This window comes from Lissotriton helveticus, chromosome 9, assembly GCF_964261635.1.
Source record: "Lissotriton helveticus chromosome 9, aLisHel1.1, whole genome shotgun sequence".
Lineage (NCBI taxonomy): Eukaryota > Metazoa > Chordata > Amphibia > Caudata > Salamandridae > Lissotriton > Lissotriton helveticus.
The window spans coordinates 75802466-75818050 of NC_136070.1; the positions used below are offsets into that span (position 1 = coordinate 75802466).

Below are 15585 nucleotides of genomic sequence, written 5' to 3' on the forward strand. Positions count from 1 at the left end.
ATACCCCTTTGGCAAAAGAAGGCTGAACAGCGAAATCAGGCCAACCGACTTAGCACCTGGCGGATCGACAAGCAGGTGGGCCCTGGTCTTCTCTATAATTCTCTGAGCAGTTTATGGCCAACATTTTTCCACCCCAAGTTTTAGATTTTGGATATCAAGGCACCTTAAGCACCACAACCGAGCGTCTAGGACTGGTGGGAGACCACTTGGGGGTTCAGGACCAACTCATACTGCGACCAGGCACAGGTTCAAGGCTGTGGGAGCCTTTTATGTCCCTGTGGTTCTGAACAGGAGGCCAGCAATCTAGCCCTTGGAGTCATTTTGGTAGTCCTGGGTTCAGGTGAACATACAGGGCTCAAAACGTAGTGCTGGCATTTGACGGTTCAAGGCAAGCTTCAGACAGCAAAGCAGTCCTTCCAGGTGTGGCAAAGCAGTCTTGTGGAGTACACAACAGGCCACAGCAGCAGGCAGTTCTCTGAGAGTCCTTTTACAGATCCAGAAAGTGAACTTTCTGAATACCTTGTGCCTCCTTAGAAGTTGGGAGAAGTTTCTCTTTGAAGTGCTTGGTATTTATAGACTCCCCTGCCCTGGCTCCAAACAGCGCTGTCGTGACACTTTATATGTGACAAGCCCTTCGTGTGATGGCAGAGCACAGCCTATGCTGTTGCAAGTGGGGCTGTGCCCAGCTACACCCCCCTAAACTACCAGCAGATGGCTCATTCAGCATACCTAATCCCTCTATTGTGTGACTGTCTTTTAGGAATTCACAATGTCTGTCAGTTATACCCAGTCATGTGACCTAAGACAGGCTGCAGGCACTAAAAGACTCAGGGCAGGAAAATGCTCAATTTTTAAAAGTGGCATTTTCAAAATGTAGTTTAAAATCTGACTTTACAATTAAAGAGGATTTTTGAATTACAATTTTATTGATAGCAAACATTACATGCTTACTCGGTCCCTATCAAAAGTTAGCACGTATTAAATGTAATAAGGCATCCCAATGTTATCCTATGGGATAGGTAGGCCTCACAGTAGTGAAAAACGAATTTAGGAGGTTTTTTTTACTACCAAGACATGTAAAACTTAAAAGTGCATGTCCAACATTTAAATTACAATGCACCCTGCCCTGTGAGGTACCTAGGGCCTACCTTAGGGGTGACATATGTAATAAAAGGGGAGTTTAAGACTTGTCATGGTGTTATATTATTTACAACAAGGGGTGGTGAGGGACAGAGTCTCTGAATTAAGCAGAATACTCTCACCCAGTCAAGAGATCAGGGCTAGATCCAACACCATTTTTTAGCTCACTGCACCATCCCAGTTTCAGAACCTGGCTGTATGCAAATTAGTCTGATCCTGTCCCAGTGCATGATGGGAACAGGGCAAACCAAACTACAAAAGCCAATTCTTACACTGGGAAGGAAACAAGCTTCCGGGGACCGGTTTCTGGCATTACAGCCGTCTTCGGCCCGGCTTGCTTGAATCCTGATGGTGCAATGAGCAAGGGACTCATGTCTGAGTATACCCTTCCACGCTTAGGGTGGACAAAAATATTTACAACAAGGGGTGGTGAGGGACAGAGTCTCTGAATTAAGCAGAATACTCTCACCCAGTCAAGAGATCAGGGCTAGATCCAACACCATTTTTTAGCTCACTGCACCATCCCAGTTTCAGAACCTGGCTGTATGCAAATTAGTCTGATCCTGTCCCAGTGCATGATGGGAACAGGGCAAACCAAACTACAAAAGCCAATTCTTACACTGGGAAGGAAACAAGCTTCCGGGGACCGGTTTCTGGCATTACAGCCGTCTTCGGCCCGGCTTGCTTGAATCCTGATGGTGCAATGAGCAAGGGACTCACGTCTGAGCATACCCTCCCACACATAGTGTGGATAAAAACGATTTTGGAAAAGGGGGGTGGTGATGGACAGAGTTTCTGAATGATGCAGAATACTCTTACCAAGTCAAGAGATCATGGTTTTAATCCATCACCGTTTTTTAGCTCAATGTACCATCCCAGCTCAGATCCTGGCTATATGCAAATTAGTCTGTTCCTGTCCCAGTGCATGCTGGGAACAGGGCAAACCAAACTACCAAGCCAATTCTTATACTGGGAAGGAAACCACCCCTTGTTGTAAATAATTTTGTCCACCCTAAGCGTGGAAGGGTATACTCAGATGTGAGTCCCTTGCTCATTGCACCATCAGGAATCAAGCAAGCCGGGCCGAAGACGGCTGTAATGCCAGAAACCGGTCCCCGGAAGCTTGTTTCCTTCCCAGTGTAAGAATTGGCTTTTGTAGTCTGGTCTGCCCTGTTCCCATGATGCACTGGGCCAGGGACAGACTAATTTGCATACAGCCAGGTTCTGAAACTGGGATGGTGCAATGAGCTAAAAAACGGTGTTGGATCTAGCCCTGATCTCTTGACTGGGTGAGAGTACTCTGCTTAATTCAGAGACTCTGTCCATCACCACCCCTTGTTGTAAATAATGGTGTTATATTGACAAGTTAAATGGCAGTTTAAAACTAATTGAGGCTGCAATGGCTGGCCTGGGACATGTTTTAAGGGGCTACTTTTGTGGGTGGCACCATGTGTTGCAGGTCCACTAGTAGCATTTAGTTAACAGGGCTTGGGTATGTGGCATACCACTCTACCCTACTCTAACTTATAAGCAAATTAAATATGCCAATCAGCTGTACGCCAATGTAGCCATGTTTCGGGGAGTGAGCACAAGCACTTTAGCACTGGTCAGCCTATGGCCAACAAAAGTCCTATGCCAACAAAATTGAGTTACAGCACCAAAAATGGAGGTAAGTAGGCAAAGCTTTTCGGGGAAGTCTACCCCAAGGCTGACAGGTCTAACAGCCATACTGTTGATTCAGTCTCACTGACTCACCAATGCCAAATAAGCTCACTGACTATTTGTCTTACTTTAGAGTCTATTCAGATTTCTTATGGCCTTGGTCTGGCAAATAGAACCACTCGCAATAAGCCATGTTCCTCCAAGTGAATAGAGAGAATACTGTCAGCAGACATCAGTTTCACCAGCAGGAACTGACACCATCTTCCAGTGTTTCCATGAGCAGCCACCGACCCCATCAGGAGGAATCGACATTTCACTTGGTACAGACTTGCCCACTGTGCACCAACACCACCACTAATCACTGAAACCAAACAAGGAACCGGCTCCAGCAGAAGAGACCAACACACTCCCACCAGGGTCAAATTTACCACCAGGCACCACCTCCACCAGCTGACACTGACTAAACCAGGCAGTGACATCCAATAAGCAGTGACTCCAACAGAAGGCAGTGAAGCTTTTAGGTAGCTACACTCTATCACGCATCGTCTTCACCAGCAGGCATGGACTCCACAACAGGCACGACACATCCATCTGTACTGACTCTCGCCAGGCATTGACTCCACCAGGTGGCAAAGACCACATCAGCTAGCACCACCTCTACTAACATGCCCAACCTGTACCAGCGGACATGACCTCCAGCAACTGGCCCTGCTTTCACACGCTGGCACTGACTTCCCAAGCTGGTTCCACCAGCTAGCAATTACTCCACCGACTCGCACCAACCCCACAAGACGCAAAGACCCCTTTTTGGAGATAATTCTCCATTGTACTATTCGAAACTTCGCATTAAGTGAAAAAACTGATTGTAAGCAGTCTTTTCCTGGCCCTTTGTTTGCACTCAGTTCTGACACGCACTTGTACTCCAGCCTAAGTATATTCATTCCTTCTTTCTTAACCAGTATTCGTAGATTGTGCTTTTGTAAGGAAATACTTAATTTTGACAATAGGTCTGAATGCCTAAATTTCTGTCATCGTATTGTAACACTCGGCTACTCATGATTAAACTAATGTCTCAAAAGACTTTGCTACATGAGTAGGCGTGGAAATCCAGCTTAACGTACTTCATCTGAGTCGTGGAAGATTACAAAAACACTGCTCAGAAGTAATTTTTTCAACAAAACAGACTAATCGTCTTTATTTATCTAAAGTAACAATTTTCTGAATAGAGTACAGCACGTTGTCTCACAGCACCAATGAGTGTTATGCATGGAGTTGTCCTTTTTTTTGATTCATGTTTTTTTATTTTTTGGGAGGGAAGAAGCTGAATCTCTTTTCTTTTTCTTTTTTGCCCTCAGCAGTAGAGGTTGAGGGCAGAGGTAGACTCTGTGTCATTCTTTGGGGATGCGCCAATGCGATGGCCAACGTCAACACCTGGATCCAGTGCTCCATCTCGTCCTGCAAAAATCAAAATATTCATGAGAAAGTACTCATCTGTTCTTGAGCACTGAGATTAAAGATGTTTTATTTATGAACTGTAGGATATAACTGAGAGGTCTACTTCCAACATGAAAAATTCACCCAAAGTAGAAATGGATAAGCATTTGTTATGCACTTATTAGAGTTGAATTGGTCTTGGTGGCACAGTTGTGGAACATCCTGCTAATACAAGTGAGAATTTTAATGACCGTCGGTTCTAAACTGCTACCAGTGCCCGTGCTCTGAGAAGGACTTCTAAATGATGTGGGACTCTGAGGGGGGTTAGGCAATTATTTATGGTCCCCAAGGCCAGAAACAGGCTCATTCCTCTGTCTCAGTCCTCTGCAGATCTGAACCTCTCTGGAGTGCTATTTGTGCATGCTTAGCTCCAGTAGACTGTTGTTGAAAAACCACCTGGATAGTGTGGGATGCTGGTTGTGAGATCTGTACCCAGTCCGGGGTTCCCTCTAAGTCTATCATGGAGGTCTTTTGTGAACCTCTAATCATCAGGAGGCTAGGAGAGTGGGATGAAGTCTAGACATTCTCTGAACCCTCAAAACACTGCCACTGAATGAGGGGAATGCTGTTCAGACATCTTCAGGTCCTAGATCTCAAGCCTCCTATACTACTGAGTGCAGAGCAACACTAAGGAAAGGGAAATTCTAGGTGAAACTCAGGATGGAGAAGACTCAGAAGTTCCTGAGTGTAAAGTTACACTTGAGGAAAGGGAAACCCTAGATGGCCCTGAATGCATGAACCCACAGTAAGTAGAAACCCTAGGAATTTCTCTGTGCAAAGTGACACTCGAGGAAAAGGATACCCGAGAAGATCCTGAAAGCAGATGACAAGAGGAAGGAGAAACCCTTGGCTACTCCTAAGTGCAAAGTCACACTTGAGGAAAGGTAAACTCAAGCCCCTGAATTCGGGAGACTAGAAGAAGAAACCCTGGGTATTCCACAGTGCAGAGTCACACTTGAGGAAAGGTAAACTCTAGAAGCCCCTGAATGCAGGAGACTGGGGAAAGGAGAAACCTTAGGCACAGAGTGAGCCTTGAGGGAAGGAGCTGCCTAGAAGCCACTGAATGTAGAAGATCATCGGAAGGAGAAACCCTCGGTATTCCTCAAAGCAGACTGAATCTCAAGGGTGGAGGGCATCATAACTCACTTGAGGCCTCTTGTGAGCTACTCCTGAATCTAGGAAACTAGAGAAGGGAGAATCCTCAGTGCAGAGTGGCCCTTAAGCATAGGGAATCCGTAGATGCTCCTGAATGTAGAGCAGGCTTGGGATAAACTCATATATTTTTTAGAGCAGAGATAGGGAGACCAAGGTGTCCATGAGAATGGGGTAAAACTCTTAATTGGGGATGCCCCAAACATTCCCGAAAACGGAATGAGATGTGGGGAGGTAGAAATCTCAGATATAGTTTTTATGAAGCCACTCGTCAGTTATGTATGTGTGTGTGTGTGTATATATATATGCAAAAAAATTAATATATATAGATATATATATACACACACATATATATATAAAGAAAGATTCCTGGTATCGAATCCCCGACAACAAAACAGGCACGAACCACTCCGTGTAAGTTTCAAGTTTCAGTGCTTTATTCCTCTTTCACTCTGGCAGCATGACGCGTTTCGACCGGGACAACCCGGTCTTGATCACATGACATATATATATATATACACACACACATATATACACACACATATATATTTATACTGTCAACTTCCCCCCCTCCTGCCCCGCCCAACCGCGTTTACCTGTGCAGGCCGCCGTCAGCTGTAGTCAGTGTATACCATAGTAGGGCCCGGTTCTCAAATATTCTGTGAACCCTGCGATGTGCAGGTGTGTCTACACATTGCACAGATGTACAACACCTGATCATCCAGTGGTATTTTACGTACCTTTATTGCTAGCGCCTGGCTTCCCTAATCATATGGACCTTATTCATAAAGATTTGCTATGAGGAGGTGTGATGTACTCATGCAGTGCTCCTTTTTTACTTGGGGGATCTGGGACTCAGGAGTAACTAAGAGTAGGACAGGCAAAGTCATCAGGCCTTATGGGTGGGGAGTTTCTACCATTCAGGGATTTTCACACGTGAGATTCTGGGAATAGCGCAATTCTAAAAACATCTTTGTTGTTCCTACTCACCCCTCACTGTACAAATGGAGTATCATGGTCCACTTTCTCACACTGGTAACAAATTCTTAATTCAGGAGTACATTTAAGTGTGCAGGTAAGTGCGAGGTGTAATCTTTTCAAACACATTCGCATCACTGGTTTCTTGGCCTATTATGCCTTATTTGCTGTTTGCATTGATTCACAATTTAGCAAAACCTTGCAAACTTAATTTAATCAGACATTAAAATCTTATGTTACAAGTAACACATATCTTAAATATGAATTAATTACCTCATCCTTTCCATGGAACAGCCACTGACTGCCATTGTCCAGTCTGAAAAAGAAAACATGTTTTCTGTAAATTCCAGCAATCCAGCTATATAAATGTAACACTCTGTATTTAACACTGGGACTATAACTCTTCCTTCACCCATCACGGATGCCCGCTCTGTGCTCAGTGCTGGTATTCAGTACTGTGGGGTAATGCAAATGCAGTTAAAGGGCATAGACAGAGTATTGACTAGCATCAATCACCACCGTGCAGTCCAAATCTTTACATGAGGGATTGGTCCCATTCAAGCCACAAACCTTGGTCTGAGTTTGGGGCTAAATTTGAGTCTAATGCAGTAATAATATTATCTGATGAAATGTATGAATTGATATTTGTAAGAAATTAGGTTGTTGGTTGACTAGGGTGCGAGCCCTGGTCAAGTAGCAACCACAATCCTGGTTATTGCGAGGAACAAAAAAACTCAAATTAACTTGTGCTCAACCATCTGGTAGCTTGGCACAGAGCAGTCAGGATTAACTTAGAGGCAATATGTAAAGTTTTTGTGCAACACTTCAAACAGTAATAAAGTGGAAACACCACACAAAAAGAATAACATACCAAATAAAAAAATAGGAGTTCCTTTAATAATAAATAAAACAAGACCAAAATGACAAAAAATCCAATCAGTAGAACTGGAGATATTCAAGTTTAAAGATTTTAGTAAAAATAGATTCAAAAAACACAAAGCGCCAACTGGGGTTATCTAGTCGCACTGGACCGGGACAAAGTCACAAGTTCAGGTCAACCACGATAAAGCACAGGCCAGCGACAGAAACCCAGTTAGGCCCGCTGAACAAAAAACCTTAAATCCTGGTTTGTGGAGTGTTGCGAGAATCCGCATCAGAACGATGAGTCAATTCTGAGGTGAAGCAAGGTTGTGATGTGAGGGCCTGCATCATCACAAGGGTCCTGTCCATGGGGCCTGTGATGCGAAGCCCTGGGTCGAGGATGCAGCATGCAGTTGGGGCGATGTATCCTTTGCGGTGAGTTGCAATGCTGCGGTGTGGTGTCGACGAGACTCCTGTCAACAAGCGGTGCGAGGACTTGTACCGAGGATGAGTTAGGCAGCAACGGCTCCGAAAACATTGCAGACTGTGGGTCTTTCTGATGGGTTCAATCCACACAGCAGCAGAGATGTGTCGGTTCTGCTCGGGGTTGCACCGTGCAACAGAAGAGATGCGTCAATCTGTTGGATCCACATAGGCTGGCAAGCAGCTTAGGCTCACTTTCAAGGGTAGCACAACTTGGCAGAGTACACTCACAGATGGCAAAGCCCAGGTGCAAGGCTGCTGGAAGTCTATTGTGTCCATAAAGCTTCAGACCGGGAGGTCAGCGAACTAGCCCTAGGAGTCACTCTGCGATCTGGGTTCAAGAGGTGCAGGTCCAGGTCTTCTCACTCATGCATGAGGGCAGCAGGTCAGCACTGTAGGGCAGCAGTTCTTTCAGATCAGCAATGCACCAGAGTGGCAGTCTTTTCAGTAGTGGGTTAATACGGACCTCTATCCCAGATGTGCGTACCTTTATGCACTCAATCACAATATAAATCATGCAAATATTCTTTAGTCCAGTTTTTCAGGAAATTCTTTCTTTATTCAGTAGTTCAATTTCTCGATACTTTTAGTTGCTTGCATCCAATGGATGTAATCATGTGTTATTACATCATAACATTAATCATTCATGATTGGACATTTAACTCTGCACAAAGCATTTTGGGGGAGTGGCCCTTCATCAGGGGCTCCGTAGGTTTGTAGTTGAACCATGCTTGCCGAGCCTGTAAGCGTTCTCTGAAGAAGTTAGTGTCTCATATGTGGTTATCCGAGTGCACTACACTGAACGAATCCGAAGTCTTTTCAGTAGCACATCAGCCCTTCTTCCTGTATCCACAGGCCCAGAGATGTACTGAAGAGTTAATGTCTGAAGTACAGTATTTATACACAGTGATACAGAAGTGGGGAGAAGGTTTTAAAGGCTTGCCTTTGAAGTGTACAGATGCCCTGCTTTCCTGACCCAGGTTCCACACTAACTAAAGTGGGTATGCAGCCATTGCGTGGAGACAGAACACAACCTATTCAAGTGTAAGTGGTGCTGGATCCAGCCCCTCCTTCCCATCCTGTTAGTGATGGCCCATGCAGTCACACCAAAGCTTCTCAATATGTGTGGCTGTTTGGAAGGAATACACAAAGCCCAAATGCCACCTACACCCAGGCATGTAACCCAGAGACAGGCTGCAGGCACTGAATGGCTAGGGCAAGAAAATGGCAACTTTTTAAATTGTTGAATCCCACATGGGGACTGTGCCAGGGCCCCATGTCGGATTCATGAAATGTTTCATAGTTCAACTTCATGGCCAAATACAATGCTCTTTTCCAAGGGAGTAGTCAGAAAAATAATAACCCCCCTAATTTTAACCATGTCCCAAACAGCTCTGAGCGACTGGGTGAAGCAAGTGATCCAGCAGTCTTTTAGGTGATTGTTCACCTGAGGGAATTCTGAAAAGTCCTTCCTTCTCTCTCTGCTTCTTGCAGTATTTTGTCCTCCTTCATTTCCATCCTTCTTTCTGTATTTGTTCTTTCTCTCATCTTTCTTTATTTGTTCTTCTTTCTCTCCACCCTTCTCTCTTGTTTCTATCTTGATTTCCCATCTCCTTTCTACTGTTTCTGTACCTTTTCATCCATCTGTCCTTCTCTACATCTTTTTTATCCTTACTTCTCTCCATTCTTTTGTCTTATTCCTTTCTTGCTTTTTGGCCATCATCCATCCTATCATCTCCCATCCATACATCTTTCCAACCATCATTCTTTTTTCTCCATCCGTTCATCCTACTCTCCATCCATCATCTTTTATTCTCTCCATCCACCCTTCTCTTCATCCATTCCTTAATCTTCCTCTCCACCCATTGACCCAACGTCCTTTTCTCCATCATTGCTCTATCCATCTCTACATTTACTGATGCATTCTCTCACCACCTTTCTCTCTGTCCCTCCTGTCCATCCCTCCCTCCCTCCCTTACACGAGAAGATATCATGTTTATGGGCTTCTTGGACACCAGAGTCTCATATCAAAGTCAAAGAACCCGCAAACAACTTAAATGTTTCCAGTTCCACAGAACTGTCAAGTGAAACTCATCCCCTGCTCAAGCTGCAAACGTGGGCAGTTAATGATGGACCTGAACTTTTCCATCGTGATGCCTTTGCTCTCTCATCTTACCCTTCTCTCTTCCTCTTTATCTGACTCCCTATCTGGATGTAGACATGGGCCATCCCTTCACCCAGCATAGTGTCCCCAGCAATCAGCAATGCTGTTATAATACACCCTTTTTCAGAACTGCAGACCTGTAAAATTCTTTGAATACAGCATTGAGGTGGGGAGGCTTAGTAAATAGGATTATGAGTATTTTAGAAAATACACAGTTTTCAAGCTGCATTGATGATCCTTGGTCTAGCCTCATAGTAAAATGTGTTTGTGGTCAGTTTTGTTCAATGTTGCACTGTCTGAAACCCTGTGTTTTCTCAATGCATGTTACTTGTGGCCTACTTAGCATAGTAGAGTATCACATCCTTTCAACAAAACATACACAAACACTGCATCTCCAGTCTTGTGGTATGTCACCACAACCTTTCACGATAATGCCATAACAGCGCCTGCGTGTACAGTATGGCTTAAACCTCTAAATAGAACACCAGGGGAACTCGGGTTCGGTTCCCCTTCGAGCAACACAGTCTACTTTACTTGAATGAATCCAATCAATCAAAACCTTTTGTTAAACTTTCAACTTGTTCATTTTTTCAAATTACTCTTCATCTCTTTCGTTTTAATTATTTCAATTCATTTTATCCATTCAAATTCAATGTGAAGATGTTTCATGCAAACACAGGAGACAAGATGGTTTCCACATGTCACGTCTTTTATTTGAAAAACACCCGATGCATTTTGGGATTGACCCTTCCTTGGGGGTGTCTATAATACAAATAAAACAATCCATGTATGAGACCACCATCACAGTTGTTTACTCATTGAGTGCACAATTCAATAAAAATTAGCACCATTTATGAAGACGCAAAATATTTACCATATAAGAGTTAGCCATGTTGCTATTGTTACCATTTGTCTCTTAAACACTAATTATACATATCATAAACAATCGTAATCCCCTCTGCGAAACGCACACATCAATATACAATTGCAATATCACGAGAAGCGCAGGAGGGGGCATTCTGGGATGTGTAGGATATACTCAAATCACGCTATGCAGGATGGGTTTCTAACACTGAAAGTCCATTGTTCAATGGAATCTTGCAATCAAAACTCGTGACACACCACCTGGCTGTAGGAGGGGAGGAGTAACCTAAAGGTTAAATAGCATGGGACAGTTGACTAAAAGGTTTACGAGTAACAACATGTAAGCTGCGGCTATGAAGAAATTTTGACGTGATATAAAGATTGGGTGCTTGTGTAAAACGAGTTGGCACATCGATAGCCCGGGTTGTGAAATAATGGATATAGATCAGATGGCATGGTAAGGGTATTAGAAGGATGACCCATTTATGGGATTCCAGAGGAGCGTTAAATGAAATAGGGGAACAGTATGGTATTGTATATTGAAGTGTGCGTTTCGCAGAGGGGATTATGATTGTTTATGATATGCAAAATTAGTGTTTAAGAGACAAATGGTAACAATAGCAACATGGCTAACTCTTGTATGGTAAATATTTTGCGTCTTCATAAATGGTGCTAATTTTTATTGAATAGTGCACTCAATGAGTAAACAACTGTGATGGTGGTCTCATACATGGATTGTTTTAATTATATTATAGACACCCCCGAGGAAGGGTCAATCCCTAAATGCATCGGGTGTTTTTCAAATAAAAGACGTGACATGTGGAAACCATCTTGTCTCCTGTGTTTGCATGAAACATCTTCACGTTGGATTCGAATGGATGAAATGGATGGAAATAATTAAAACGAAAGAGATGAAGAGTAATTTGAAAAAATGAACAAGTTGAAAGTTTAACAAAAGGTTTTGATTGATTGGATTCATTCAAGTAAAGTTGACTGTGCTGCTCGAAGGGGAACCGAACCTGTGTTTCCCTAGTGTTCTAGTTATATTGTAAAAATGAGCGCAATGGGACGGAGCGCGAATCGGGTATGCACGCCCTCACAGTTTATAAACAAGTTTAAAACAAATCAAGTTTCAGGATTAAAGTGGGATTACTTCGGTTTGCATTTTACCCCCTTTTGATGTTCTTTAAACCTCTAAATTCCACTTGTCTTAATATAACCAGGAATATTTCACTTACTTCAGCCTGAACACATATTTCTTCTTCTTGTAATCCCTCGCTGCTTCACACGTGGCATGGGTGAGTTTGAAGGGTTCTTCTCCGTGGAATGGTGCACTGGAGTCTGAGCTCTTGGGGTCCTTGAAGAATGACAGCTCGTTGTGTTGGAGCACACAGTACAGAGTAGTCCAGGACCTACAACCATTGCAAGTACACAGCTTTGTTGAGTATGGTTGGCAGTTTTCATGATATACAAAGTTCAAATTCCTAAGTTCTTCAGCATCAATTCAAAAAAGCATCAATGAGCCAAGAACAATTCAGAGGGTCCTTCTCCTGTCGCACAATTTTTCACCCAAAAGCATACTATAAATAATACCAAAGAGCAAAGTATAATTAATAGCAAAGAGCATTGTATAATTAATTCTAAAGAGCATAGTATAATTAATACCAAAGAGCATAGTATAATTAATACCAAAGAGCATAGTATAACTAATACCAAAGAGCATAGTATAACTAATTCCATAAATCATTCTCAGAGACATTAGACAGATGGATATTTCAACTGCTTTCACAAATATATATAATTTATGTGTGTGATCAAATAATACAAAGTGTACACGAGACCTGTTTGCAGCCCTTTTGTTGGGCCCTTCAAGATCATGTTTGCGCCCAAGGTAGCCTTTCATCTGGATGCTGTGGGAACTTTCTGGGAGAGTGGACGCCTCTTGTTTTTCGCTTGTTTGTACTTGCAATGTGCTGTGATGTATTCCCCCTTCTAGTTCTTCATGACCAGTCAATCCTTCAGTCTCCATTTCAGCGTCTTCATCTGACTGGCCGAACTCCACTAGATCGGTCTCTACATCTTCTGCCTAATAGTGAAAAGATAATGGCTATTAAGGTATGAAAATAGCACCCTGTCCTGGATTCTGTGTTAGTAATCATGCAAACAAGGGAACCTAAGGAAAGGCAAGTTTGATGTGCCCACTTTGGATTCAGAAGTCAGCATCAGAAAGTAAACAGAACGCAAGTAAGATATTGTCAGGTGTCCTCTGACCACAGCTGTTGGGATTTAACAGAGGAAAAGTGTATGCACCTCTGCAGAGGTAAATAAAAGGGGCATCGGTACCTGTTGATAATCTTTTACCACAGGCACCTGAAGAAGCACAGGGCCAAAAGATGTTTGAAGGCTGCAGCCCTTTGCCTCCAACCTCTGCAGAAATGGGGAAGACTTGGGGTCTGATTTAGAACTTGGCAGAAGGGTTACTCCGTCACAACGGTGAGGGATATCCAGTCCGCTGAACTTTAAATCCCATAGAATATACTATATTTCTATTTCAGTGGATGGTATATCCGTCACCGCTGTGACTCATCCGCCAAGATATAAGTCAGACCCTAATTTTGGTATAAGTCAATTCTTTGCCACCAGGAAGTGACAGAATCCCATGTTTGTGTGAGTGGTAGTCAGGGAGCTGGAGGTATTACTAAAAGGGCCTGTCTAGAGCTGCTTTTCAGAGACTGAAACATGCTTGATGGCAAGACAACGCTACTCACCACTAGGAATCTACTAACATCAGCCTCTCTCTGTTCAGTTTCCATTAATATAAGTGTCATTGGCATTCATAGAAAATGTAAAACTACCAGATACTGAGAAAATGTGGGTAAATACAGACACTGTGCTTTATCATTTTCAATGTAATTGTTATTTTGTAATATTTTTGATAATACGGTATGATCTAACTGTGCTTTACCCATAGAATAAGTCAATTGATGGGGGACAGAAGCATTATATTTATGCTTTTCAGAGTTTCATAAAGTGTTGGTTGTCATCTTGCGATAAGATTGGAGCAAGGAGATTACAGATAACTATGGATTATATATAAGCAGTACAATAGAGGTAAATATCTAGTCACATCACACCCAACATTCCTTGCGGACCAGGTGCCGTATTAGTCAAAGGCTTTCTGAAAGCTTGCAGTTTTGAGAAGTTTCTTTAGTAGGAGGTAGCTTGGTGCAGCTCTGGGGACCAGGTCACTATTTATTTCAGTCTAATCATCAATGATAACAATTGTGATTGGGGCTAATACAATCTAGACAAAAGGGAAGACATTGAACTCAACTGCTTTCTTACTACACCAACAATGCTATAATATTGTCCATATGCAGTTTTACAAATGATATCCTGTAGCAGTTTGGGGTGGTTAGTATAAGTAAATGTCAAGGAGAGGGAAGAATTCACACATATAAGAAACCTATTTAAACCATGGAAATGACTTGCTAAGGCGCTTACTTACTGTTGGTTTTGTACCATTGTAATGCTTTTATCTTTTGTGGAAGTCATAAAACCTTTGCATGTTACTGTGACTAGCTTGGTTGCATTATGATCATTTGAGGTGTAGGCTGCTCACTCCCTGCACTCTGCTTCATTTTGCACCAATCTGAATCGATTTTGTGATATTTGTACCAATCACCATTGAAAAAGCGACTGTTTCTAAATTTCCTGGTATCATCACAACAGTGCCTGGTGCAGCTGCAATTAACGTGAACTTGGGCCCAATACTTACCCTCATTTGACAAGTGCAGACAGTTGTCCTGTAAGTTGTCCTGTAAGTACTGTACTTTATAGCTTGAAACCTTCTAGGTTAACCACACTTTTCTGGCCACAGGATGCAGCCTTGGGCTTGCAGAAGCATGCCCTCTCCATAAAATCTATTAATATTTCAGGAAGGGAGCTTTGTAGTGTCGGAAGCTAACACATTATTGTATTTTTGAGTCCATATTGTTGGTCCAGTGACACAACAATTACTTTATGCACTGCAACCCAATGATTTATGGTTATGTCTTACATTTCTCTGCCCAGCTGTAAAACAGTTCTCTTTGTGAGGGATCCCTTTTCAACAGACCCTCTTGAAATCTAGTGGTGTACCATATGCCTTGCCTCCTCGAAGCAAACTTACTCTTAATTATTTCCGAGTCCGATCCCGATATTGTATTTGAGGATGACTTTGCTTGACCTGCGCTAACAAGTATTTAATCTATCCTGGCGCCTCCATATGATGCCTGAGGACTTGGTTATTTCAATTCTGATTATTATTTGGACTTGGCATGTAGTCACACTAGTGGTTGGAAACAGATGTTGTTACTTTTTGTAAACCTGGCACTAACTGAATCTTTATGTTACTATTCAACCACTAAAACTCTGACTTGCACCACCCCGTGCCCCGCTCATGCACTTCGATGCGCCATAAATATCTCTTGATCTATCAAAGGTTTTTCTATGGAGTCTAGCGGTGTATTTTCTAATTTATCACTGCGACAGAATTAAAATGTTACAACAGCACTCCATGCACAACCAGATCTTAAAATGCCAACAGACTAGTGTATCCTCTTCAAATCCCTAAAGGACCCCACTTTCGTCAAATCAATAGAGGATATCTAGATCAATTGGGGGTACTGTTTCTGGCACAGTAGGAATGGTTACAAGAGTAACATACATGCATTCAATACTCAATTTGTTTGTAGATTCTTACAGAGGCCGGCGTTAAACTATGAGTTCTTAAAACATCAATGTGT

At 42.8% G+C, this 15585-nt stretch overlaps 1 protein-coding gene across 1 annotated transcript in view; it reads right to left on the reverse strand.

Annotated features, from left to right (window-relative positions):
- Window positions 1–3965: 3965 nt before the first annotated feature.
- SPTB (spectrin beta, erythrocytic) overlaps window positions 3966–15585 on the reverse strand; it is a 271974-nt gene continuing 260354 nt past the window's right edge. The window contains exons 32-35 of the mRNA XM_078659516.1: window positions 12640–12884; window positions 12037–12210; window positions 6700–6742; window positions 3966–4257 (exon numbers count right to left, since the gene is read on the reverse strand). Of these exons, the coding sequence (XP_078515642.1) occupies window positions 4102–4257; window positions 6700–6742; window positions 12037–12210; window positions 12640–12884 (618 nt within the window). The 3' untranslated portion in view covers window positions 3966–4101. The remainder of the gene's footprint in view (window positions 4258–6699; window positions 6743–12036; window positions 12211–12639; window positions 12885–15585) is intronic.